Source organism: Gadus macrocephalus, chromosome 2 (assembly GCF_031168955.1).
Source record: "Gadus macrocephalus chromosome 2, ASM3116895v1".
Taxonomy (NCBI): domain Eukaryota; kingdom Metazoa; phylum Chordata; class Actinopteri; order Gadiformes; family Gadidae; genus Gadus; species Gadus macrocephalus.
The window spans coordinates 8665824-8692801 of NC_082383.1; the positions used below are offsets into that span (position 1 = coordinate 8665824).

Consider the following 26978-nt stretch of genomic DNA (forward strand, 5'->3'; position numbering starts at 1 on the left):
CTTAATAAAGATTTAATTTGCTTTCAACACCAAAACGCTATTGACTCATCTTTCAGTAATTTATATAACAGACCGATACACATAATTGTAGAATCAATACATCCATACAAGGCTATTCCACAAATGTGAAATAGGCTTCCCTGAGACAATAAGCTTTCCCGGTACAAGCAGACATTCCAAACACAGCTAAAACCCTTTCTATGGAATAGAAGCTGGTAGGGCAATACATTTAATTTCTAGACTACTATTCACTATTTATTAAACAAATGTAAAACTGTACCTATCTTTTAGCAGGTAATCTCATTTATATTTTAGCAATCCTATCAAACAATAGTTGTAATAGTATTGCAAGTAATGATGCCAGTTGATGTATGTTGTCATTGTTGCTAATACTTGTTGCCTTACTATATACTTCCATTGAGAACAACATTGGAAATAAAAATAATTTTGCTTTTATGTGTTATCCTCCAGCCCTTTGTATTGCTCATATCATGCAATTACAATCAAATTGAAAAACGGGTTGGCGTAGAAATAGTGATAAGCAGCCATGTATAAAAGCATTACAAATTTAACTAAATTTTGAAAGGAGCATGAATTCACTCTTGGCTTTGGCAGCCACTGTTTAATCAAGTATATTGACAAACACATCACTACAGTACAAGGACAGCTCAGTACCGATATCAGCCAGGAGCCGGTAAAAACATCGAAATGTGTTTATTATTGACGCCATACATGATAAACATCCTCACAAATCATACGTGCCAAATGACGCAAATCCTAAAATAAGAAAGAGAATTTGGTGCATAAACAGCATTTGGTTTATTAGAGGAGGGACCCTGCTTGTCGCGAAAGCAGTCTATTCTCCAAGTGAAGTCACAGTGATAGACACATCCCTGAACCACAAGGGCAAAAAAACGAAAAAACAACAACATTTATCTGGCACACAGGAACTCCTGCCAAAAGTCCAGGTCTTCAAAACATCACACAAACTTTACTTTTCGTTGACCGTCGAAAGTTTATTACTCAGTATCGAGTCAGCATATTAGACAGAATGTTAATCTTCGTATATATGCTGATATCATAGAGGGAAACCAAATATTAGAGTAAATTAATAAGACATTAAACGAAGCGTTCTACGAGTCTTGCTGCTGTTTTCAGGTTTTCAAAAGCTTGGCTTTGCCGGCCAATCACAAACACTGAGACCTCTCTACTTTAGAGCAATTCAGTTGCTGGTTTTGACCATTGAAAGGAAGTGCATCATGGGTAACTTTAGCGTTAAGAGCTTAGATAAATTTTATCTTGAGGTGAAGTGAACACGCAACATGACAATAGTGTGCCTTGGCCATTTCCACAGACTTCCTCTCGCTGCCCTCTTTCATCTCCGTCTCTGTATGCCGTCAGTCTCTCCCCTCTCTCATTTCATTCCACTTTCTCCAACGCTCTGCCTCTCTCCATATCCCTCTCTCTGTTGTCTACTCTCTCAACTCCCCCCCTCTCTCTTATATCCCTCTCTCCCAGCTCCCGCTGCATCTCTCAACCCGCTACCTCTGTCTCTGCTAGTCATCCACGGTGATGTTGCGGAACAGGTAGGCCATGGACTCTCCGTTGTTGATTCGTCGGATGGCCTCGGCCAGGATCATGCTGACGTCCACCGTCTTGATCTTGGGACACTGGAGCTTCTGCACCTCGTGGGGCACTGTGTTGGTAACCACCACCTGGAGGTTCATAGCGTTGTTGGATAATGTTAATGTGATGGACAACACAAAACCGGAGTATACCCGTCATTATGTTATGATGGGTCATCAAGGAGTGCATTAAGCATCGGAAAATGATGTTGCTTGAAATCCATTGCAATCTCGTGTTATTTCAGTCTATAGATTTGATTATATTCCTTCAAGCCAGTCTATTTTCCCAGCTGGCTGCGTGTCCAAATGGGTGACCAAATACCATACACTCAGCGAGCTAAGCCAGGCCCCTTACAGTACGGCAACGGTGCAGCTGAATGAGGCTACTGTTTCTTCAGAGTTTGAGGAAGTGAAAACTAAGCAAAACAGCGTGGGGGGATTCCGACCACATCCCTCCAATTCTAAATTTATTAATTTGAGATGTATATAAATAGGCAGTTGCTTATTTCAAGGTAGCGGTTATGACTAGGAAAAAGCTAGTCAAGTCAAACTTGACATGACTAGCTAATTTAAGTAATCACCATTACCTAAACAAGGACTAGAAAAGGAGATACTGAAGTCAAAGTCATGTCATCACTAATACCTCATCAAGTCAAGAACACGACATCCTCAACATTACTTTAAGTGGAGGAACAAGCTACGGTAGTTAAGTCAAGCCTGCATAATTGCCATTACATTATCAACAGGGAGAAGAGAGAAATCTATCCTAAAGAGAAATAATGAAATAGTTTCCCTCAACTTCTTGGGTAAAAATACATAAACAAACAAGTCAAGGTTGAGGCATTGCCCATGCCTTAAAGGAGAAGTCGACGCCATCTTGTTTTTAAGACTCGATAAGTAGATTGACGAACACAGAGCTTGCGTGTTGTTGACGGATGGTACAATCTCCGTCAATCTACTTATCGAGTCTTAAAAACAAGATGGCGTCGACGGGTGAACTACTGATGGTATTTTGTGTATAAAATTTCCTTTTTAATAAACAATCTGTACACTTACAAAGTTATCAATGCCTTGTTTTATATGTCAAGACCCTTATTATACTACCAAAGAAGTGTCAGGCTACTTCTAGCCTTTTAAGAGGTTTAAAATAGCGATTTAGTTTTTACCATAACAAATGCCCCTATCGTTTCAAGTTTATAGCGTTTTGATAGAATCAGCTAAAAACAGCCAACTTTATGCGCCTTTTTGCTCCAAAACGAACATTCCAACTCGTTATCATACCAAACGTATCGCAAATCCATTTTACACCGGATTTCTCCTTTAACAAGAGGTTACTCTTGTCTACTAAAACAGGGAAGACAAGCGCTCACCTCGTCGATGGCGGACTCCTCTATGAGGCGCGGGGCGTCTGCAGACAGCAGGCCGTGGGTGGCCATGATGTAGATCTTATACGCCCCACGCTCCTTCAGGATCTCTGCCGCCGCGACAAAGTCCTCCACGTCGTCTATGATGTCATCCTGCGGGGTAAAGGGGTTCAAAATGTTGTCCTGAGGGCCACAGCCCACCCCCTCAAAGGTCTACTCTTTGCATTTGCGAGTGGGATTTTAGTATAACACCTCTTAAAGAGGTCTTAAAAAAAAATGCACCATAATAAACGCACACATGCAGTTCAAGGGTTGTGACACCTGCAGGATTTTGACAAATTTGAGAATTTAGTGACTTTGATCGTGCACAGTTAGGAATACACCGAAATATTGTCTGTCATTGTACATCGTGTGACAGACCAAATACAAATAAACTATCGATGGTTGTGCGAAAAACCCATGTATTTATGCTAAACCTGCATGCATTATGCACCTGCATGCATTATGACCGAAAACCTCCTCAATAACAGCCCGGTGGAGCGTATAAAGCTCAGATTCGAGTAGTTGTGCTGGCAGAAGAGGTGGAGTTGTGACTCTTACCACAATGATGGCGATGCGTCCTCCGACATCTCCGACCACAGTGATTGGAGGCTTCTCCTTGGCCATCATCACTAGGGATACGAAGACAGACATAGATTAGCAGCCGGACCGCCGAGCCGAGACACGAAGGATCCACTCCACGCTCATCCAACACTGGTCTCAGCCGGTAGATTAGGGTAAAATGGGTTGAAACCAAAAGTATTACAAATATCAAAACTGAAAAAAATCTGTTGAAGATTAGCGAGTGATTTCAGTTGGGTCTGTTTTATGGATTGCTAATCCCAGGAATGAAGAGGTGGTCTTTTCTCCTGCCTCCCCCCATTCTACCCCACCTACCACTCAGGATAGGCCACGCTCGGAGAGAGAGAGAAAAACGCTCACCTCATCACAACACATGCCATGCAAGGCCACATGATTAACACTAAGCACATTCAATCAGAGCACACTGCGACAGCTCCATCACACACCGTTGGGGCCAGGTGCCGTGGTGGGCAGGGTTAACAGCGATACGCTTCCTTTATGCACTGAGATGGCCTCCCCATTAAACAGAAGCTGTTGCACACTTCGCCAGGATTGGTTCAGTTAAAAGCTGGGAAATCGGTAAAGCATAGCATTGACACTACCGGGGTAAAGGGTACGATTCCCACTGGGGCCATCAAAGCCAAGAAATGTAAGTACTCATGGGATTGTTAGACAATGCAGATTAAAGCATCCACGTTAAGAATGGCATGATAGTATTATTAGTATTATTAAAAAAAACTGAAAAATTCCTACGCTCCCAAGAAAGACAAAACCGGAACACAGATACTAAAACTCTCAATACTTCAAAATTAGGGTGGGAAAGAAATTGAGGGAAAGTCTTTCGACCCTTATGCATTTGCTTGACATCGGAATTACTCTTGCCAATCAAAAAGTAGTTTGAGTTCCCTACATTGTCATTTGTTTAGAGGAAGCTAAGGAGATTGGATTCTTATTTATAACAAAGGTTGGTTAATTATAGGTTAAACAAATATTTAGTTAGCATGCTTCATGCATTGCATATACACCAGATAATTTCCACTTCCTGTTACTCAAACCTGTCCCCTATGCTCACCTTGAGTTTAGGGCTAAAGAAGCGTTCGCATACGACAAGAGCGCACACTCCACCAGTGAGCGAAGCCAGCCCCAAGAAGTGCTCTACAGCCAGTCTTCCGTCCTACAGCCTTCCCCAGCCAGGCTGGCAGCGTTTATCTCAACCATACCAGCACATCAACCCATCCCCTCTGCCTCATTCTCATCCGTGCTCCCTCATTCTGATTCCAACGTTTCTCAATGCACACTATCAAAACAACAAACATATAAAGCATGCGTTTAGCATTATCACAACATGCAACAATGAAGGCCAGATGTTAATCAAGGGAGGGAAGGTGTCAAAGCAAGTACGGTAAGAGGTGCGTGATGGGAATGTTGGCGAGATGGGAAGGAAGAGGGAATTAACGATGGTTCCAGGTTCACATATGATTTGCCGATTCTGAAGAAAAAGATACATCAGAGGGTTCCGTGTCATCTTGTAGAATTATTGGCGTGGAGTCTCGGGAAAGTGTGGCGGCAACAAAGTGCTGCTTCTGTGCTTCGTCACTTGCAATCCGATCCCGAATGGATATTAGGAAGAGATTGAGATCGTATTCAATTTGATGATGTTCAATTCAACTATATTAATGTTTGTGATTATTGTTTGTGCTCAGGGTCTTAAAACACACATGCGCACAGACACAAATAGAAACACAAAAATGCACATAAACTCATCTCAAGTTTGTCTATAACTTCACACGCCCAACATTAATAAAGGCTGGGTATTTCCAAAATAAAATTGAGTCTGTAATTTGATAAACTCAATAAATATTGTCATTCCATTACCCCCCCATTACACTGTTATTGTGGAATAACAAGTATGTACTTAACAAAACAAGGAGCAACAAAGTCCAGACTGAGCGTCGCCACCTCCCTTTCCGTGAGAGTCCACACAGCCCGTTTTACAAGATGCACCCAAACCTTTTGATCCAGTACATGCACGTACCGAGGAACCAGTTCCAAGAGGAATCATTTCATTTCATAGACACAGTAGGAGGTATATTGAGTTTACAGTCATACTTGGGAGCTCTATGCCAGGGAACGGAGCCTGCTGTTTGCCTGCTATTTTCAACAAAATAAACACCACATTAAAACACAAGTACATAAAAAAAAAACACTTGACATGGCAAAGACAAAAAACTAAACACCCAAGACTCTGAAAATCCTCTCACCCATCACAACTTAGAGGCATTTTAGTAAGCCACACATTAATTAGCCAGCACTTAGGTTGCATTTCGGCTTGCATATTTATCTAGCAGGCAAACCCTTTTGCCGGAGGCATCTTTCTTGAATTTGAAATCATTAACAACGAAAGTTATGTTGCCCTTATTTCCCATCTGGGATTAACGAACAACTCATCTCATGTGTGAACAATTGCAAAGTAATAATTCATATTTCAATCAGATACTGATGAAATTTCATATTGGAGGTTCTGAATGGGAGGATTTTGGAGTTCTCGGTTGCAACACTAGTTGAAATAGAAATGTTCTAAATAAGTCATAACAATAATAATGTAAAAAAAAAAAAATGTATTTGCTTATAATAAAACACCTGGTCAAGTGATCATGGTTCTGATTGGACAGGATCCCTATCTGTCCTGGATTAGGTATATTAATCTGCAAGTCCCTCTTTCAACCAATTATTTGTTTGCATACATCTTATATCTGTATTAAGGGCAACAGTGTCACCTTTTTTCTCATGTTCCTCTCCTTTTGGTTGGGCTTAAAAAATAGGTGTACTTTGCGATATACAATAGATCTGCATGCCTACCTTAAGTACTTTAGTACACCTGTGGGCCGGGACTAGTAGAATAAGCATTAGTAGCATTAGGATGTCTCCAGAGTTAATAATACATGTTATTCTGTAGCTCTACGATGCGTCAGAACACGTATGTGTTAATTTTAGTGGAGGCGTACGGACAACAATTAATATTAAAAAAAAAAGAATACTCATTACAACAAAATAAAAACCGGTTGGTTGGTTGAGTGCCACCATTTTAGCCTATGGTATGGAATAGTTTTAAAGTGACGTCTGATGCTCAGTGGCCAACAGTGGTAGATAATATTTATTATTTATCATCTCTAAGTTCTATACATATGTAATAAATGTATGTTTTGTCGCTTTATTGCAAATAATCCATTATGATTTCAAACAAATTGAACGTAAATGATTTTTATTATTTCATTCTACAATGTTATGTTTTGTATATTTAGTAGTAAAGCACATTGCATGGCATCCCTGTTTTAAACTCGCTTTATTGATGAGCTTGCATGCCTGTCTATGTGCTGGCAAAAATGTGAGCACTCAGGGGTGGAGGTGTACTCACAAGGAAGCTCCAGCCCCGGGTGTCCGGTGGGGTTGCGTACGCAGGGGGGCGAGTGCCGTCCATCGGCCATGTCCGACTCAGCGCACTGGGCCTCCCCGTGCATCACGGCCAGGCCCAGACGCAGCCTCTCAGCGTAGGACTGGGCTCTGGAACCAGTCAAACACAACTTTATCCAAAACTAAGGGATTTACGAAAAGTGTTGACACACCTAACACATGTTTTTTTTTAAAGACTAAGAGAATATCAAAACATAACCGGATTGAAATAATAAACTGTCCAAAATGGTCAATTGATATGGTTAATATGACTTCCTTGTGCAATTCTTCTTAAATCTTTGACTTTTCTGTATTGAAAAATTGACTACAGTATTTTCAGAATACGATTAATGCCGATACCGTTTCATTATCAAGGAAGGGGCAAGGGGCCTAGGAATACCTTGAGAGCTAAGGGTGTGGACAGAAAGCCCCACCTTAGGAAAAGCTTTTTGACCCTGAGTCAACAACAATCCCCTACCTAGCTCACATTTGCATTGATACAGCCCAACCTTTTTCAATGAGATTAGGACTTTTGTCCCTGTTTGCAGCAAATGTCAACTTTATTTTTGCGGGTATGGTAAATAATTGACTCTTGAGGTAAAGACTTAGACTAGCAAACTACTGGCCACAAGACGTGTCTTGTGGCCCATGTGTAGTTATCTGTGCGATATGCTAAGCTTAACAGTGTAGCCAGAATACACAAGGGTAAAAGGGTGGGGCGGTGGTTACCGTTTGGCTGCAGATGGTGACTTGGCCACGATGATGGCGTTTCGATAATCAGGAATCTGAGAGGGAAAAGATATCAAGAGTGTGGAATAAAGATCATTCATTTGATTGACTTGATATTTATTATTAGGTTATTTATGGTTGTGGCCACTTGTATATTTGTATCCACGCTTTTTCGTTTAAACTTGACTTGGGCTTGTCGCAAGAATTTCATTGTCCGGAACTATTTGCTTGGCGACTCATGTATAAAAATAGAAGAAAGGCGGCTCACCTCTTCCTGGATGTACTGCAGCAGGAAGGGGGAGGCGCGCAGGTTGTCCACCGGGAAGCTGAAGAATCCCTGGACCTCTTTCTGGTGCAGGTCCATGGTGATGATGTGAGTTAAACCTCAAGACGGAACCAGAGAGAACATCAGACATGAAGCTTACCCTTTCAATGTACAATATCATTCAGGCCTACACATGCTTGGACAACTGCAGCTTCTATGGAAGCACAACCTTCCCTAGCATGGCTTTGATTCTAATAAACATTGAAATCTTGCTCTTATTTTGAAAGTGTTGCACTCCAATTCTATTCAAAAAAAAGGAAGAGCGTTCACCAGTTAATGTATGGAAAGAAAGTGGCGACTTTTTATTTATCAATCTATTATCCAGTTATTGGGCACTTTTGATTGTAAAGATGGCTGATAAATCACCCTCTAGTGTACATTTGATGTAATGACACCTTATTATGGATGTTTGGCCAACTGAAAACTGTTTGCATCACTGTTGCATTGCGTGTGTGAGAAGGATTAAGAAAAACCATGCAGAAGCATGTTTAGGTGTGTTGCCTCTTTACTGTTACAATACTGTTTTCATGTAGCAGGGGCTACAATACCAAGTGACTTGCTAGTGAATTCAAATACAGGTGAGGCTTGAAGGTTAACCTAATCCCAATGGGGGAGCCGGCAGGCCTGCCCTAGAATGAGAGGGGGTTTAGTTAGGTTGCATACAAGTTAAGGTTCAAAACTTGGGGATTGAACACAGTCCCTTTGGGCTAGGAGCAGTACACCCTAGGCACCACAATACCTTGCCCCCATTTCACTAATTTCTTATGATTTATTAAAAAAATCAAGTGGGACAAATTAAAAGTGTCAGTATTTCCACTGGAATTTGAACACTGATAAAAAGCATAAGAAGCATTTTGGCTCGATTGTTCTTGGAAAGGGGCGGGGGGGATGAGAGAGTGTCATCCCCATGGTTACGACCAATGGCATCTTTGAACTTCATTTTTCATGCCGTCGTTGTGTATGAGCAATGTTGTAGATGAGTGTGCCGAACAATGTGTCTGAAAAACACTCACTCGGACGCGAACATCAATATAAATTGCTGCTCAGAGAGCTTCACCATCCACACACACCATAGCGTAATACTATAGGGGTCTCGTGGATGCAAACATCAAATTTCCAAACACATCGTTGTATTATACTACGAGTGTTCCGAGAGGCAACCTCTTTCGCATGCAGAAGTCAACCGCTGGCCAGGCGAAGCTCTACACGTCACACACACCTTGATGCTACGCTACTTGCGTTTGGAGCAGAGTAGAACGTTCACAAACTATTTGGCGGAGACTGGCAAAAACATAGGATTTCACTCCTGCTTTCAGGCTTATTTCAGTAATTGATAAAATGGCATAGATTACAACTTTGGCAAACAAATGAGACACATTACCAGGTTCAAATCAACAACAAAAAAACGGTTCTAACTTCACTTGATCCGTATAGTTGGTTAAATGTTGGAATAACATCACAGCTATCCAGTCCTCAAAGGGCCCTAAATGTAAATGGACTGCATTTATATAGCGCTTTTCTAACCATTGGCCACTCAAAGCGCTTTACAATATTGCCTCACATTCACCATTCACGCACACATTCACACACCGACGGCGGAGTCAACCATGCAAGGCGACAGCCAGCTCGTCGGGAGCTAACAGTCAGGGTTAGGTGCCTTGCTCAAGGACACCTCGACACTCAGCTAGGAGGAGCCGGGGATCGAACCAACAACCTTCAGGTTACCAGCCAACATGCTCTACCTCCTGAGCTACTGCCGCCCTAAGGCACTAAAAGAGTCAAAGCCTAGAGGCCTAGATTCAGATTCAGATTCAGATTCAGCTTTATTGGCCAGGTTTGCGAACAAACAAGGAATTTGACTTCGGTCCCTTGATTGGAGAATATCATGGATTATCCTTGCATGCAAGAAAGGTGCCAGAAATAACATTGAAGTGAATACAAATAAAGCAGTGAACTGAAATTGGGTTACAAGCTACATAACAGTTTCAGTTTACTTACATGTAATAACATTATAGCATGTTAAGGTTAGCAGTTCCATGCTAAGGTGTTACAAAACGTTATTACATAACAAGAATATGCCGTGAGATTGTTACTAGGGCTGGGTAAAAATATCACTTCATCAATGCACTGCAATTTCTTTGTTCTCGATTCAATATCGATTCAGAATTTTTTTTATTTTTTATTTTTCGTTTATTTGCAAATTACAAAAATAGCTAAATTTCGTCATCTGCACGTATTGCTGAATCGATATCAAAGCAATGAGATCAATATCGAATGGAATCGATCGAAACGTGACCTAAAGAATTGGAATTGAATTGTGAGGTACCTGGCAATACCCGGCCGTATTCGTTACATTGCTTATTCATTTAATTTCAGTGCAATTATGTATTTGTGTTATAGCAATGACACAGAGACACTTATGTAAAGTGATCCCTGAAATGGTATTATAAACAAACGTCTAAAATGGTAATCAGGTCGACCCTGATCTCAGTGGCCGGTGTAGCCTACCTGCTTTAGCCAACATGGAGGCCAGGAGTTTACACACAATGGATCCCCTCTTCCTCATCTTGCACTGCTTGCTGTAGGGGAAGTACGGGATGACACCGATGATGTTCTTAGCGCAGGACGTCTTCAGGGCGTACGCCATCACTAGCAGCTCCATAATGGCCGTGTTCACATCTCTGTGATGGGACACGAAAGTCGGACACAGGCACCTTTATTTACACCAACGTTTATGACGTTTACGGATAGATTACAAATTATACTTCAAATAAAGCTAACATTGGGAAATTGTTTGCAGTGACTTGGTTTGCTGTTGATGATGCAGATAAATGTGTTAAAGTAAAGTTTCAGTATATATTGTTTATCGTTGTTTGTAACCCACCGTGGTATGGTCTGAATGATGAAGATTGTCTGTCCACGGACCGATTCTTTTACATCCACTCTTGTCTCTGAGGAAACACATTAACAAATCACAGTAAACCAATTTTTAAGTGAATGCCCTGCCACCTAGGCTAGTGATGTAACGTTCGTCATAAGCATTTGGTCAAATTAGCAGAGGCTGTTAACCAAAGCGACATACAGTGAATTCATACACATGATAACAAGGTTGACTAAACTGAAAAAACAATAGGCCATTATTCAGCACTGTACAAAAATGACACAAGCAAGCTTTTGTGGAACAGGGTGCTCCAAATGTGCTCTATTTGCGAGAGAGGAATTAAGAGAGCATCGATAGCGCGGCAGTAGAGGGGATAACCCTCTAGGTGACCTTGGGTGTCTTGAAAGGCGCCTCTAAATGAAATGTATTATTATTATTATTATTATTATTATTATAACACTACCATTCATGCCCTTCCCTCTAATGTCCCAACAAGTTCCATGTATTCAGCAGTGCATCCACTAGTGATTGTACGAATGATACAAGAAAACAACACAAGACATCCTGATGTCCTTGCTTAGTCTGAGATGAGTTAATACATTGAAAAGGCTGCAGATTGAAGATGCAGATGAGTGGCCCATTATCGTGGTCGGGGCAATTTGCCATATTTCTCAATCAAAAACTGTTTAGACGGTTGGCTAATAATGTCATTACTTCAGCAATGAACAATTTGACTGTGCGGTGAGTGGTGTTGTTTATTTTTGTGCGAGGGATTAATTAACTTATGTTCCAACCCTGGGAATGCCACGCTGTCAAGAGCACTACTTACTGCGGGTAACTACCAACAACCTGCCCACATAGTGTCCAGGAACAAATACACTTTCCGATAAACTGACTAAATGTAATTGAAGCCTATTTTCATATTGTTAACCATCTGGCTTTGTGTGGGATGATACATTATCCATTCAATTTACATGATTATCCTACTTGTTTTGGAGTAAACACTTTCAATACAATTGTTTTACTAGTTAATATGTATTTTTGCTTACCTCTATTCGATGCTTGAAAGACGACTGACTTGCCCAACTCGACTCCCAGACGCCTTTGTGGGGAAAAAATATCAAAACAGAAGTTGTAAACGGCTGCTTGCCAATACTTAAACGTTCCTTATTGTCGTAGCTCAAAGGCAATGTTATGATTTCAGAACAGGAACGGAAATGCATGTTCTGTGTAAAGTTTTTAAACTGTGGGGTCATGGCATAGAACGATCATTTCGGGCCAATCAAATAATGGGGTTTGTTGGTAGTTCAGCATTGCAACCAATCTATAATTCTCAGTACAGTATCTCCAATATATATATCAATATGTAAATAAGAGAAGCAGTCAAGTACAATGTTACATTGTAAACAACAGTATGGCATTACTGTTACACCCTTTAATAAAGAAGTAACAAAAGACAGTCGTGAAAAATAAAGGTTATTCCCTGCATTAGTTATCTGGGACTTGAGGTTCCATGTTACAGACATGTGTTGCAGTACATAAATGAATAGGATGTATATGCTAGCCTTTAAACTTATGAACCGATGACAGTTAAGCCTTCCAAAATGATAGAGACAACCGAGTGACATGATGAATATGTTTACATAGAAATGTATTAGCTTCTTAAATATGATAGAAAATCATTGCAACGTTACTCTGTTATCTTCTTGGCCAGTTCTGTACATGCGGCAGTGGAGTTTGCCGAGAAAACACGATAACCGCTCTTGGTAACATTCATGGTGAGACTTGAGGTGGTTCAGCAGAGGAAATCTAGTAAATTTGACAACAAAATATATGAATCAGTTAAGCACTATGGTTGCTGTATTCAACTAGCTGTTGTAGCTGACGTTAGCTGACACGCGTTAGCCCTCTAGCAAGCCACTAAATGACTCTCAATGTTATACTGACGTTAGCTCCAAAGTACAGTAGAGGACTGGCGAATTTTCCTCAACAATGAATAATTATTTTGAACACTGAAAGCCGTTACATGTTTGCTAGACAGCAGGTATAATATAATTAATTATCTACACTGAATGACAAACGTGTGCAGCGCAGACATACGGAAGCCCGGGATTGGTTTTGTATGACAATGGTGTGCCATGGGCGTTTTATCTTTGGTGGTGCAGTAACTGTTAATGTCCAGTAGGGGACAGCACTTCACCTCTTTCCGTAACACACTGCCCTACCAACGATTGGTACCTACCATTGGAGTTCCACTGAAGAATACTATATATTTAAGCAATAGATCACGCCAGGCTGTGGTATGTGCTCATTATACCACTTGCGTTGTCCGGCCCAGACGCGCAGCGGAGGGCCGGCGACCCCCTTCACAGTGGTATAATGAGCACATGCCACTGACTGAAGTGATCTATTGTTTTTATACAACGGTTACTGTTATGGCGAAACGAAAGTCATAGACACACTACATTTAAAAAGAAACCAAGAAAGTCAAAGTAGCCGTTTTATTAAAGACTACCAAAAAGTAGTCCCTCCTGGCTGCCTTCAAAATGCACGACGGTCGCTATGCAACACACTTTAGCTTCCCTCCGAGAGAACGGTTGGTTTCCACTTCAAGGCGCGGAGTGATACTTTCACAAAATGATCGGGCGTCATAGCAGTTATGTATACGCTCATTATACAACAGTTAGGAACCAATCAGATCGCTGGATTTAGGCCCCCCGTTGTATAAAGTAATTTATACAATGTAATGTATAAATGTATAAATGTATAAATGTATAAATGTATACAAGTAATGTATAAAGTAATTTATACAACGGGGGACCTAAATCCAGTGATCTGATTGGTTCCTAACTGTTGTATAATGAGCGTATACATAACTGCTATGACGCCCGATCATTTTGTGAAAGTTTGCATATTACTCCGCGCCTGGAAGTAGAAACAGTTACAAAGTAAAACATATGTTGGATGATGGAGAGGGTGTAAATGTTGTTACTCCGGGAGTGAGCAAGGTGATGGAGTGACTAACGAAAGCTTAGGCACACGGCGAGTGAACTGCACCATAGGATAAATTGCCGGCGAACCGCTCTATCGGAGCCTTCTCTCGAAGGGACGCTAAAGTGTGTTGCATAGCGGCAGCCAGGAGGGACTACTTTTTTGTATTCTTTAATAAAGCGGCTACTTTGACTTTCTTGGTTTCTTTTTAAATGTAGTGTGTCTATGACTTTCGTTTCGCCATAACAGTAACCGTTGTATAAAAGCAATAGATCACTTCAGTCAGTGGCATGTGCTCATTATACCACCGCGAAGGGGGTCGCCGGCCCTCCGCTGCGCGTCGGGGCCGGACAACGCTAACAGTGGTATAATGAGCACATACCACAGCCTGGTGTGATCTATTGCTTAAATAAGGGTTTTCAACCCGTGGTTCGGGAGCCCCTATTTTGGTGGCAAATTTGAAAAATCATGTGCACAAACGGACTGCCGCTTAATGCACATACGATCCGATGTAAATTGATATGCCAAATTTAGATAATTGTGAGAAGAGCCGATATTTGATTTCAAGGTTCATAAATGCATTATAACACTAGTGCCAGTGTCATTATCTTATTTTTTGTGTGAATCAAAAGCAGTTCACATCTAGTACAGTCCAATTGAAAACGCTTGACCCTTAAATGGTTGGTTGAATTTACATGAATAAATGTTAAATAAGTTATTTCCTACTGTCTGAATCTGTGTCTTCAGTGATTGATTCTTTCATTTTCATTGAATCTTTAATGTTGACATATGGCATTGTATTATTATTATTATTATTATTATTATTATTATCATTATTAGTAGTAGTAGTAGTAGTAGTAGTAGTATATCATTGATTTAAGAATTCGATTTTATTTAAACTTTTTATAATCATGATTTACAAAATTAATGCCCTTGAGTTTTTGCTAGTATAGAGCGTCGGATTTGGGCAGGGGTGTGTGAAAGAGAGAGAGAAGGAGGGCGAAGGGGAGAGAAAAGGGAGAGAGAAGAGCGATGCAAAAGAGAGGGTAGGGAGAGAGAAAAGAAGAGGGAGAGAATGAAATAGAGAAGGGAGAAGGAAATTGAGGGAGGGGAGGGAGAGAGAATGTTGAACTGTGAAAACAGAGGCTCCTCCTTGCACAAGTGTGTGCTTTATTGTGGTATCCTCACTCTCTCTCTCTCTCTTGCACTCATTCGCTGCCTCTCTCACTCACTGTCTCTCTCTCAGTCTCTCTCACTCACTCGCTCTACCATTTACTCTCGCTTACCCTCTCTCTCATCTCACCATCTCACCATCTTTCTCAGGAGAACAGGGGAGCGGGAAGAAATACCAGCTCTTCAGGAACAAAACATAGCAGCAGTAGAAGGGAAGGAGAAGGAAAGAACAGGAGAGAGAGAAAGAGAGAGAAAGAAAACTATAGGGTTTGAGCGGCTATAGGAGGACTCAGGGCTTGAGAGGCTAGGTGGACTCTTGGGTCAGTTCTTATCAGCCTGCTAACCTTTACGACGTGCGCCCTCTCGTGCACCCTCACCTCTACCACGTGAGCTCCCGTGCACACCTGTCCTCTGACATGGACCGGGCCGGGGAGGAGGCGGAGGCGATGGAGGTGCCCATCCCGCTGAGTGAAGGGGAGCAGCTCATCATCCAGGACACCTGGGCAAAGGTCTACCTGAATTCTGAAGAAGTGGGCGTGGCCATCTTGCTCAGGTAATCATTGGCTCACCTTTGCTACCCCTCCGCTCCACTACGGAGCACTGGCCTTTGTTCTCGCTCACATTTGGTTCTTGACGAGTTGGACTGAAACTAGAAAGGTATAATTTAATCCTTGCAAAGGGTTTGTCGATCTGTCTTAATTGTATGTAGGATCGCCTTTCCAGGAGTTTCGCGCCACCGCAGCATGGAGAGTTAAAAGCGAAAACCTTTTCTCACCACAGCTGTTATTTTATTCTATCACGGCAAGACCAATTCCAGTCTCAAGTCTTTATAGTGCACAGTTTAGACACAGCTACATTTGCACAAGTAATATAAATAAGTAAAATAGTAGGCTTATGTCATTTTTTCTTTAGTTCACCTTTCATATTATATACCTTCAATACTCAGATGAGATGATTGACAGATTTAACAGCCATAATATACAACAAAAAACAGTGGTTGATTCCTACATACAGCTAAATGAGCCAATGTAACCCAGTGGGAGACATCGCTGTAGCAAATGCTTCAAAGAGTTTTCCTTTTGGAATCAGTGCCACATTTTTTTGTGTTTCCACATGTTTGCAATGGATCAAATGTGATCAAGAAAGCTTTAGGCTGCATTCAGCCATTTTTTGTTTTGATTCGATTGTGTTTTGATTTGCCATTGCTATAGAGCCATTAATGCACGAGAACCATGAGACTCAATAAAAACAGAAATGAATCAAAACAAAGTGGCGCAAAAATTGTTGACAATAGCTTTAAAATATCATGGAATGTGTGAGGTGTGAACCAAATGTTAACCAAAATCAAGTGTCTCTGTGCTATGGAAAGACTTGGCTCATAAATCAGACTTTATACTAACAACTAAAGTTGGATAGACAAACTCAAATCTGGGTGAACACTCTATTTGCTTAAACAAATGTGTTATGACCATTCATGTTGCTGGCGTCGGGGGTGTGCATTACATGGCATTAATCTATACTGGAAAAAACTGACAAGTGTAACAACAACAAACGTGATACGGCTGACCATTCATCTCAGATCCAGAAGGAGACAATGATGAATTAAACAGCCCTTAAACAAAGTGTCTGTAAAGGTGAAGAGTGCAGTACAATGAGTTGTACAGTGCAACTGCGCCCCTTAAACTTTCTGGTTTCTGGCACAAGCACAACTTCCCGCAGAAGGTCAGCTATGGTCAAACTTTTGTTTCCAAGAATGGAAAAAAATGTATCGCTGCCCAAATTGTAAATAATGCAACTTTACTTTCGTTCAGATCCACTCTGTTGTTATTGATCATGCAGTCTGGTTTTGGGACCTGGTCTCAGTTGTGGCGGGGGACAACCGATCTCATAATTACTAAGTTTAACAACCAGGGAAGTTTGTTAGAGAACACACTTGATGTATTATGAAGGAATCAAGTGGGGAGAACAGGCAACAGCAACATGGTCTGGGCTGCATTGAAGAACTACATTACCAAGCTTGTGCCGAGGCCATATCGAGGCCGTTGCTGTTTTCAGTTTGCTATGTGCCTGGAAGATATTGAGTAAAAAAAGACATGAAGACACCAACCAAGGCTGAGAGCACACATTCAAAATAGCTTATGTATAAAACATTTTTATCTTGGTTCAATTGCTATAGCTGTTCCGTTTTATATCAAAGAGGAACAAATGCTTAACAGTCTTTGGCTTTGCTTTGATGTTGATTGTATTCTCTGATTGTCTACCAAATGACCAAATGTAACAGAATGTCATGTACTTGGTCTTTCGCCAGAAGTCGTTCCGTTTCTGGAAAGGGATTCAAAAGGTCTCATGCAATGAATCTGGTCATGTTTACTACTTTCTTGATATTGACGCTGTTGGGATATGTTTTTTGTTTTCTTGAATGATTTCTCACCGTCTACTCTCTATTTTAGGATGACAAATTAGAGGAGCCTTCTTCAACCATCCTCTCGTGAAGCAAACACAAGGACTTTTGAACACATTCCATTTTAAACACTGCCATCTGGATCTGGATCCACAATCATAGTCAATTTGTACAGCAGAAGCACTGGTTCTAATCACATGTGCAAACCCCTGGTTGATAGCTGAGGTCAGGGGCAGGTTCCGGGCAGCTGTATTTTCCTTCTTCTCAACTGTAACCTTCCGGAGACAGTTGAGACCAACTCTTTGTTAGCTGCATCTTCCTCAAGTACCTATGTGGGGTAAAGTGGGGACATCTTTTATTCCTAGGGACATGCTGTTGTAAGATGATAACACACACGATTATCATCTTCCACACTTTTGTGCCATGGGAAATGTGATCGGAACAATAGTGACGATGGGTGTGGTCTAATGTGCCCAGACCTGTCTATGGAGACGATCACATTCAGGTTTTGATGAGAGAGAGAGAGAGAGAGAGAGAGAGAGAGAGAGAGAGAGAGAGAGAGAGAGAGAGAGAGAGAGAGAGAGCGAAAACCTGATTTACAACAGATAGTCGATTCTCGGGGGGTCATCATCCAGGAAAAACCCACATTAAAAATAAGTTGTTTCCTCATTATTCGTCCAAGATTTTGACAAGGAATGATGTGTTCCACTCGAAGATTGTAATTGAACCCTAAGAGATATAATACGTTGATGGGATAATGGTTGAACTCTGAGAGAGAGAGAGAGAGAGAGAGAGAGAGAGAGAGAGAGAGAGAGAGAGAGAGAGAGAGAGAGAGACAATTGTGGATTAAGTAGATCCTGATGACTATAGAAAATACTAATGAGGCTATTTATATGCGCCCACGGGTCGTCCAATTACAGCAGGGGAGATTAAACACCATGGTTCCTCTGTACTGGGTGAAGGAAGACAGCTGACCTATTAGCACATGCATAGATGCTCTCTGAGATGAAAGTGAACAATGTGTGAGTGTGTCTGTATGTGTGTTCCTTCTGAGAGACCTTTCTTCCCTGGTGTCGGATGTTATCTGTCCCAAATTCGTGTGAGGTATGGCGTGTGGAGGCCGGCACTGTTGTTTACTTTACTTTACTTTACTTTAGGGACAACTGGAGTTAACAGGAGAGTGTGTTTGTTTGCGTGTGTGTGCAAGTGTTCAGAGTTACATTTGTGTGCTATTTTTCACAAAGGTATGTGTGTGTTTGCTCAGGTGTGCGGCTGGGGGTAGGAGAACGCATATCTAACTGAGACATCCTGTGCAGTTTGACCCGGACAAACACAAAGGGAAGCCTAGTAAATAATTAGATTAAATGAATATGTTTTTCTTTTTATATACAGATTAAGACTAAAGGGTAATGCTAGCGTTTTATGACTGCTCCCCAACTTTTAAAAGAGATATTCCATGTGATTGAGGTATTTTGAATATGCATCAATTTGGATAAACTTAGTTGGAACAGCCTCATGTCTTCCAATCATACGTTGAAGGATTTCACTCTTGATTTTTAGGCCAAAGGAAGCACACCTAGCTACCCTTTTCTTATTTCACCTGGCTAATTTATATCTGTGCATCAAGTTCTGCAGGTAGTATCCCACAAATAAATTTGTAGTAGTTGAACATGAATTTGTAAATTTCCCTTTTCAATTACTATTTTAGTTACATTACAGACTAACAAAAATTATGAGCTGTCATTCGGTCATATTTGGTTTCTTTAGGAAAAAAAGTCTGCTGAGTAGATGAATTCAAATAAATATACACTAGCAAATTGGGTCTTGGGTCTCTTTAATATGAAAGAAGGGTCTCAAGGACACAGACAATTGAGTAAAAAAGCATGCAAGCTTTAGTTGTAGCAGATCAATAACCATGTAGGCCTATGCCTATCACATACATTCACTGAACGAGGTTTATGAAAATAAAATGCACTTTTCCTTCTAGCAATTGTGATGGAAAATCGACATGTTGTTACGTTTTTGTCTATGTATGAACTTAGGTTTTGTTACTATTTTGTGTGATGCATATATATTGCCTGCCTTCTACACTCATTGTTGGTCATCTAAAGTGTGAACCTTTGAGGTTTGTGTGATGCATTTTGTTGCCTGCCTCTTCCTCTCCTTTTGTGTGATGTAAACATAATCTGTGTGGGCCTGTTCCTCGACCCCCTGGCTAGCGTTGAGGAAGCAAAAGGTTACATGGTACGGCCGCAACCCCCTTCAATGGCATCCTGGGGAGCTTCGATTGTAAAGTTGACCATCTGCTAAACAAAGGCTTTTGGTTTATTGGGGGACACACACCCTCCAGAACCCAAAACAAGTGAATAAGAACTCGTGACTTGGAACACTCGGGGCACTATCTTGCATTTGCAGTTTGAAATTCATGTGCATCTGTCTCATCGGAGACTGCATGACGCGCTGTCAATATATCAACTCGTCAGATTCAAATGCGCTCATGGCTCTTAAAGGGGATGGGAGCTGACACTCTCATTGGTCTGTTGCACGTTACGCCCAAACGACACCTACGGGTAATTAGGCTACTTCAGACCAAACCTTTTTAGATATGCGCCCGGCGCAAGAGTCATTTTTCGCGCCGATAAACTAGCGACATCGCCGTAGAACCGCCCACAAACCTACACACTTGCGTTTCAGACCGTCGGTGGTTTTAAAGGTGCGAACACACCAAGCGCGTACCTCGCGTACCATGTAGCCTACGTGCGTAACGCAGCGAAAATGTTGCTTGACCATTTTGTGTCAAAAATGGTCAGATACGCGCGTACGCATACGCGCGTAGATGAGACCGCCCAAAACTCCCCCCCCCCCAGCCTGTGGCTGCGCTGGATTTAGGAGTCCGAGGAAGGAAACCCAAACGCCGCCGTGTTTGGGTGGATGATAGAGCTTGGATCGGGTTAGATTAAATAATCTCGGATATAAATAACAATAATCGGGTTAAATAACTTCACATGGTGTGTCTGGTGTGTTTCCAGCATTCGTAGTGTTGATCAGCAGAGAAATAGTCCGCCAAGACGTTGAGGTTGCTTAGCAATCAGAGACTCTGTCCATGCAAGTGAACGGAGCGTTCACTCTTCGTCATAACTATCAAACCAAACATCCTTCACATTCACCGAGCGAACATTATGAGAGTAAAATGCACATTTCTCGCTAGAAATGTTTCCATAAACGCATTTAATGGCGCAACTATGTTACTATTTCCACCCAGAATAAAGAAAGTTGCCGGCCGTGGCTGCCATGGACATGGCTGCGCTGGAGTCCGAGGTAGGAAACCCAAACGCCGCCGTGTTTGGGTGATAGAGTTTAGATCGGGTTAGATTAAATAATCTCGGATATAAATAACAATAATCGGGTTAAATAACTTCACATGGTGTGTCTGGTGTGTTTCCAGCATTCGTAGTGTTGATCAGCAGATATATAGTCCGCCAAGACGTTGAGGTTGCTTAGTAACCAGAGACTCTGTCCATGCAAGTGAACGGAGCGTTCCCTCTTCGTCATAACTATCAAACCAAACATCCTTCACATTCACCGAGCGAACATTATGAAAGTAAAATGCACATTTCTCGCTAATTTTTTTTCCATAAAAGCATTTAATGGCGTAACTATGTTACTATTTCCACACAGAATAAAGAAAGATGTCGGCCGTATGCTTCTGTCCAAGCTCACTACTCTCTGCCAGTGACGTCGGGTCAAGCTCAACGCTGATTGGCTATTGCGGCGCGTATGAGTGTAAAAAGTTCAATTTTTTGAACTCCTCGCGTACATGTACGCGCGTATATGTACGCGCGTATATATACGCGCGTATATGTACGCGCCTCATACGCCCCTACAGCGAGTAAAATGTTGCTTGGTACGCATGATACGCGTGTACGCACCTCATACGCGCGTAAACCAATGCTTCCCTATGGAAAAATTGCCGATTTTATACGCGTGGTACGCAGGTAACGCGTTTGGTGTGGCCGTACCTTAACGGTCTGAACGGACGTGGGAAGGCGTGGCTGACGGATGGGGGAGTAGTCTTTGCAGAGGCATCCGTCAGCCAACCAAATCGCTTCGCCGGGTTCTTCCCGCTTCTTCCTGCTTGTTGCGAGGCAAGATGACCCGCTTTCCAGTATCGTCAGAGCCCGAGTCGCGTCACAGTGCTTAAATTTGCATACGCGATCTGATTGGATGACGGAACCGTCTCTGCCGAAAAAGTTGAACATTTTTCAACTTTCTGACGGTGGCGAACGCTCCAACTGAACGGACGGATCCACAATGCATTGCGCGTCCGTCCCCATTCAAAGTCAATGGGCAACGGTCAACTGACGGAGGTAGTGGGCACGGGGCGCGCCAAGCGCAAGTAGCTTTGTGGGCGGATCTACGGCGATGTCGTAGAAACATCGTTTTGTATGCATTATCGTTATCAACTTGTGTTCCAAATATGCATGTGTCTCCCCGTTAATATTCATTGCCATGGACTGTATTATGCGTTACGTGTTTAGTTTGCGTGTGTTTAAACAGATACGCACACACGTACACACGCGCGCCCGCATTCATTCATTCTTTTTAACACTCGCTCGCGGTAAAACAATGTCTTCTCACAATCAAATACTCATCAATCCTAAAATGTATGGGCATGTAGGCCTACACGATGTCTGTGTCAAGAAAATATGTGTTTGCTGTACAGTGTTTGCAGATGCATTGATTTAAAAGTACAACTTATTACCCTGTATCAGCTGTTCTTTCCCAAATAATTTACCACGAATGTGTGGCTAGGTAGATGAGAGAAGCAAAGTCTATGCGCGAGGTGCACACGCAAAATTATGCATGCACCCCTAAAATAGCATCTGAACAACGCGCCACTGACTTTAAACCAGGTATTTTCTGATTTGTGGCGCAAGTGGATTATGAACCGTCAAAATAGCACCAGGGAACGTTTGCGCCAGAACACGCCTCCTCCTTTCGCCGAGCCGCCCCTTGGGGCGCAAGATAGTTCCCAGAATTTTACGTTGAAATTAAAATGTCTTGCACATTATGAATACCAAGCCTGACACTAAAGAGTTGGTGATTTACTGATTTTATTAAAACACGATAAGAGAATTGTTTTAGTATCGGAGCCAGACGTTTAGACAGAAGGTTACCACTCCTTTCTCGTGCTATCAGAGATAGACTATCTACTAAGAATTATTTCTGACTGGCTTGTAATGTTTATTGCAGAACCTGCATGTTCAAAGAACCAGGATGTCTTCCTATAAAAATTTTATTTTGTCAAAGTCAACATGCTTATTTATGCTGACACATACACACACACATTTACAGAAACACACACGCACACACACTCACACACACACACACACACACACACACACACACACACACACACACACACACACACACACACACACACACACACACACACACACACACACACACACATATCACCCATACACACCACACACATACCACATATACAAGCATACACACACATACACACACACACTCACACAAACACACACACACACACACACACACACACACACACACACACACACACACACACACACACACACACAAACACGCATACCACAACCACACACATGATTACACTCTGCTTACACACACATGACCGCACAAACAACACAACAGTTAAATATTACATGGGAGAAAAATATGCAGTGTTCCCATGTCAACACTCAATGTTTACTTACGATATCTTGTAGATGAAGAATTACACAGGGGAGGGTTATCAGGCCTGTGGTGGATGGCCGTGAGGTGCACGTCCAACAGCTGTAAATGCTCTCTTTCCTGGGTTAAGAGTTAAACCATTACCCTGGCCTAAACGTATTATATCTCTTAGGGTTCAATTACAATCTTCGAGTGGAACACATCGTTCCTTGTCAAAATTTTGAACGAATAATGAGGAAACAACTTGTTTTTAATGTGGGTTTTTCCTGGATGAGGACCCTAGTGAACTAGATAATCTACTGTTGCTGCTGGCATGTCAACCGATTCTTGAGGCTTTTACATCAAAACGTCACGTCTTCAATGTCCACCTCCATTTTGGGAGCATAGGAGCATTGGAATCTTGGTTATTATGTTGGTCATAATGTTATTTTGTTATTGTTTGGTTATTTATCGTGAAATGATTTGTCATTATGGAGGGAAATTGTTGTGTTTGAGACTTCCACAGCGTTTCTCATGCGAGATGTTGCAAAACGTATTTAATAACCTTGGTTATGGTATATTCTGGTTGATTTAGGATTATACAGAATAACTCATAAAAATATTGTGGAGTATTGCCATCATCAGGCTTTCCAATAATGCATTCTGCTTCACAATCTCTCTACCCCTTCCCCCCAGGTTTTTCAGGAACGAGCCCAGCTCCAAGCTCTTCTTCAGCCAATTCCGGGACATGGTAGACCCCCTGGAGCTGGAGCGCAGCACCCAGCTGAAGAAGCACGCCCAGCGGGTGATGAGCGCCATCAACACCCTGGTGGAGAACATCCAGGACGATGCCAAGATGGCCTCCGTGCTGAAGATGGTGGGCAAGGCACACGCAATCAGACACAAGGTGGAACCTGTCTACTTCAAGGTACAAACACACACACACACACACACACACACACACACACACACACACACACAAACACGCACATACACAGTATAACATACAAACATGACTTGAACACATAAACATGCTCATGTACACAGAAAGACACAAATTTATAAACACACGCATACACACACTCTGTGGCCCACAAATAAATAAACAAGATTTATAGCTAAATACCAACCTCTCCCTACATTCCTCTGTTTCTGTCTTCTGACTCCTTGTCTCCATCTCTCCCTACATTCCTCTCTTTCTGTCTTCTAACTTCTCCTTGTCTCCATCTCTCCCTGCATTCCTGTTTCTCTCTTCTAACCCTCTCTGTCTCTCTCTCTCTCTGTCTCTCTCTCTCTCTCTCTCTCTCTCTCTCTCTCTCTCTCTCTCTCTCTCTCTCTCTCTCTCGATATCCATCTCTCCTTTCTAACACCTCCCTTTCTCTCTCTGTCTCCACTCCCGACCTTTCCTCCCTCCATCTCTCCATTCCCCTGACCCCCCCTCCACCCAGATCCTGTGTGGGGTGATCCTGGAGGTTCTCGGGGAGGCGTACCCGGAGGCGGGGACGGCGGAGGCGGCCGCCGCTTGGACCAAGCTGCTGGCCACCGTGTGCTGGAAGCTCTCTGCCGTGTATGACGAGCTGGGCTGGACCCCCGGGCCCGGGCACCAGGACGGGCAGCAGCAGCAGCAGCACCACGACACCTCAAGCAGCAGCTAGTCGTCAACCCAAGCCCTTACGCCCTTATGGCCCCCTCGCTCCTCCTGGCATTCTGGGAACTTTTGACTGGTTTTATTGACGTCCCGAAACCCACGCCATGCCCCGTACTAAGGCCTTGTTCCAGTTCTTAAAGGCCTCATACAGCCATGGTCTGCAACCCAAGAAGTTGACCCTAAGATGGGCCAACCGTCAAGCTTATTAGAAAAGGTGGGCAAACAACATAATGGTTAAATTAGTGGTGGATGAAAGAAATTGTATCATAAGCAATATAAACAAGGACCTGTGTGAGTGAGTGTGTGTCTGTGACAGTGTGCTAAATATTGAGGATAGTGCTAAACATGGCGTTAAACACATGCTAGAGACCAGCCTTCTCAATCTAACACAAACTAAAGCTACAGTCAAGATCTCCATCTCAAATTGAATGTTTATTTACACATTCATATAAAAGCTTGGGTCGTTTTTTTTGTTCTACTTTCAATGGCTCCTTTTTCAGAAACTAAAACAGTTATTGGCTGTTAGTGTGTTTGTAACAGATATTGTCTCTGTGTTTTTATAAATAAACTAGACTGTATAAAGAGGAACTAAAATATATAAAGGGAACTTTGCCCGATCCACCAGCAAAATGATTATGTCAAACTAGGTTGTGCCTTCAACAGAATTTATATAATCTCCATGTCATCTAAATCTAAATGTCATCTTTATCTCAATGCCATAGTAAAACTTAGTTTTTTTTAATCAATTGCTATTGAATTCTTCACTCCTCAACTCAGAATGTATTTCTATGAATTTGGTCACAAAATATTAATGAATTTCACGATCCTTTTTTTTTAAGAATAAATAAATAAATATATATATATACATTAGGGTGCATCAAATTTCAATGGAATTTTTTTTATTTCAAAATATCAATTTGGCTGGCATTGCACTTTGTTCCAATTAACATAAAAGTGACTTTTGCAAAGTTTTGAGGAATTCCATTGAGATTTAGGGGTGGCACCTAACACATGAACTTTGGCGAAATTTCGAAAAATGTGCAATTTTTACTCTAATTGCCTAAAGGTTGACCTGGAAATGTTGAGTACAGTGAACTTTTACACAGTTGCATGTTCAATAGGGTTACCAAACTAAAAGTTGTTTGTTTGCCCTTTGGGCAACTTGGGCATTTCTCAGAATTCAACTTTCAAGATTCTCCATTAATTTGTTTTATAGACTAAATGAATGGAGTTCAATGGGACATGTTCACGTGGCCTTACCCTGAATTTTGTGCAGCAGTGATGGATGTCAGACAAACACATAAAGTTTAATTTACTATATTGTTAAACACAAGGGGTGATGCTGACACACTTAAAATAACAAACCCTCTCTAGTGGCTTACTCACTGGCAACTAACAGTACCTAATGGTAAGAGTTGACACTAACTAAACTTCAAACTTAATTGCTCAGTCTGTGCCAGAGTCTGCTCCACTAAGCAACATCACCTGGGAGAAAGAGAGAGGAAATGGAACCTGAACTCTGAACCTAGCCAGTGCATCTCCCCCCAGATATGCCTCCCACCCACCACCCTAGAGTAACCGTCCTATTCAGGGATTAGCTTGCGTTTTTAGCGGTGGAGGTTCTGCTGTTGGTTGCGGTCATTTTCCACTGCCTGCAGCACAATATGCAGGTGCTGCTCCTCCCTTGCCACTGCAACGAAGTCGGATGTGAGCTTGACGCCACACTTGGCACAGTCATTGACCACGTTCATTGCACGTACATTGACCTCACTTAATTGAACGCAGCATTAATGTGCAGTTGGTGCATTCGAAAGCAGCAATCCTTATTGGCGAGGTCAGCCAAGCTGGTGATTGGCAAGAGGGTGGGGAACTTTGGCTTGACAAAGCCAGTGCCAAAGCGCTGCCCAGGGATGTGCATGGGGAGATCAGCGGGCTTGTGCTACAAGATTGCTCTGGCAAGTGCACACTTGTCATCATTGGGCACCTTTCTGCTGAAGAGAGCCAGGGGTAGCATCTCAACAGTTAGGTACCAGCGATGCCTCTCCATCGCCTTGATCGCGGATGCTGCAA

At 42.1% G+C, this 26978-nt stretch overlaps 3 protein-coding genes across 6 annotated transcripts in view; 2 read left to right on the forward strand and 1 right to left on the reverse strand.

Annotated features, from left to right (window-relative positions):
- The window catches only part of dhx58 (DEXH (Asp-Glu-X-His) box polypeptide 58), a 375030-nt gene that overhangs the window by 227873 nt on the left and 120179 nt on the right, over positions 1-26978 (forward strand). The gene's annotated exons all lie outside the window — the stretch shown is intronic.
- LOC132472640 (phosphoribosyl pyrophosphate synthase-associated protein 1) lies at positions 592-15414 on the reverse strand. 4 transcript variants are annotated; one of them, XM_060072384.1, is made up of 12 exons: positions 15273-15414; positions 12690-12804; positions 12045-12097; positions 10999-11065; positions 10623-10795; positions 8058-8173; positions 7790-7845; positions 7026-7171; positions 5720-5761; positions 3590-3660; positions 2996-3142; positions 592-1715 (listed from the first exon to the last, which is right to left on the reverse strand). In XM_060072384.1, exons 2-12 carry the CDS (start codon positions 12770-12772, stop codon positions 1557-1559), a joined length of 1113 nt encoding a protein of 370 aa, XP_059928367.1. In that variant the 5' UTR covers positions 12773-12804; positions 15273-15414; the 3' UTR covers positions 592-1556. The 4 variants fall into 4 exon arrangements, with proteins under 4 accessions (XP_059928367.1, XP_059928351.1, XP_059928360.1 ...); XM_060072368.1 differs by lacking the exon at positions 15273-15414 and adding an exon at positions 12943-13122; XM_060072377.1 differs by lacking the exon at positions 15273-15414 and adding an exon at positions 13096-13114.
- On the forward strand, positions 15565-25008 carry LOC132472698 (cytoglobin-1-like). Its single transcript, XM_060072426.1, has 3 exons — positions 15565-15712; positions 23957-24188; positions 24709-25008. Exons 1-3 carry the CDS (start codon positions 15576-15578, stop codon positions 24913-24915), a joined length of 576 nt encoding a protein of 191 aa, XP_059928409.1. The 5' UTR covers positions 15565-15575; the 3' UTR covers positions 24916-25008.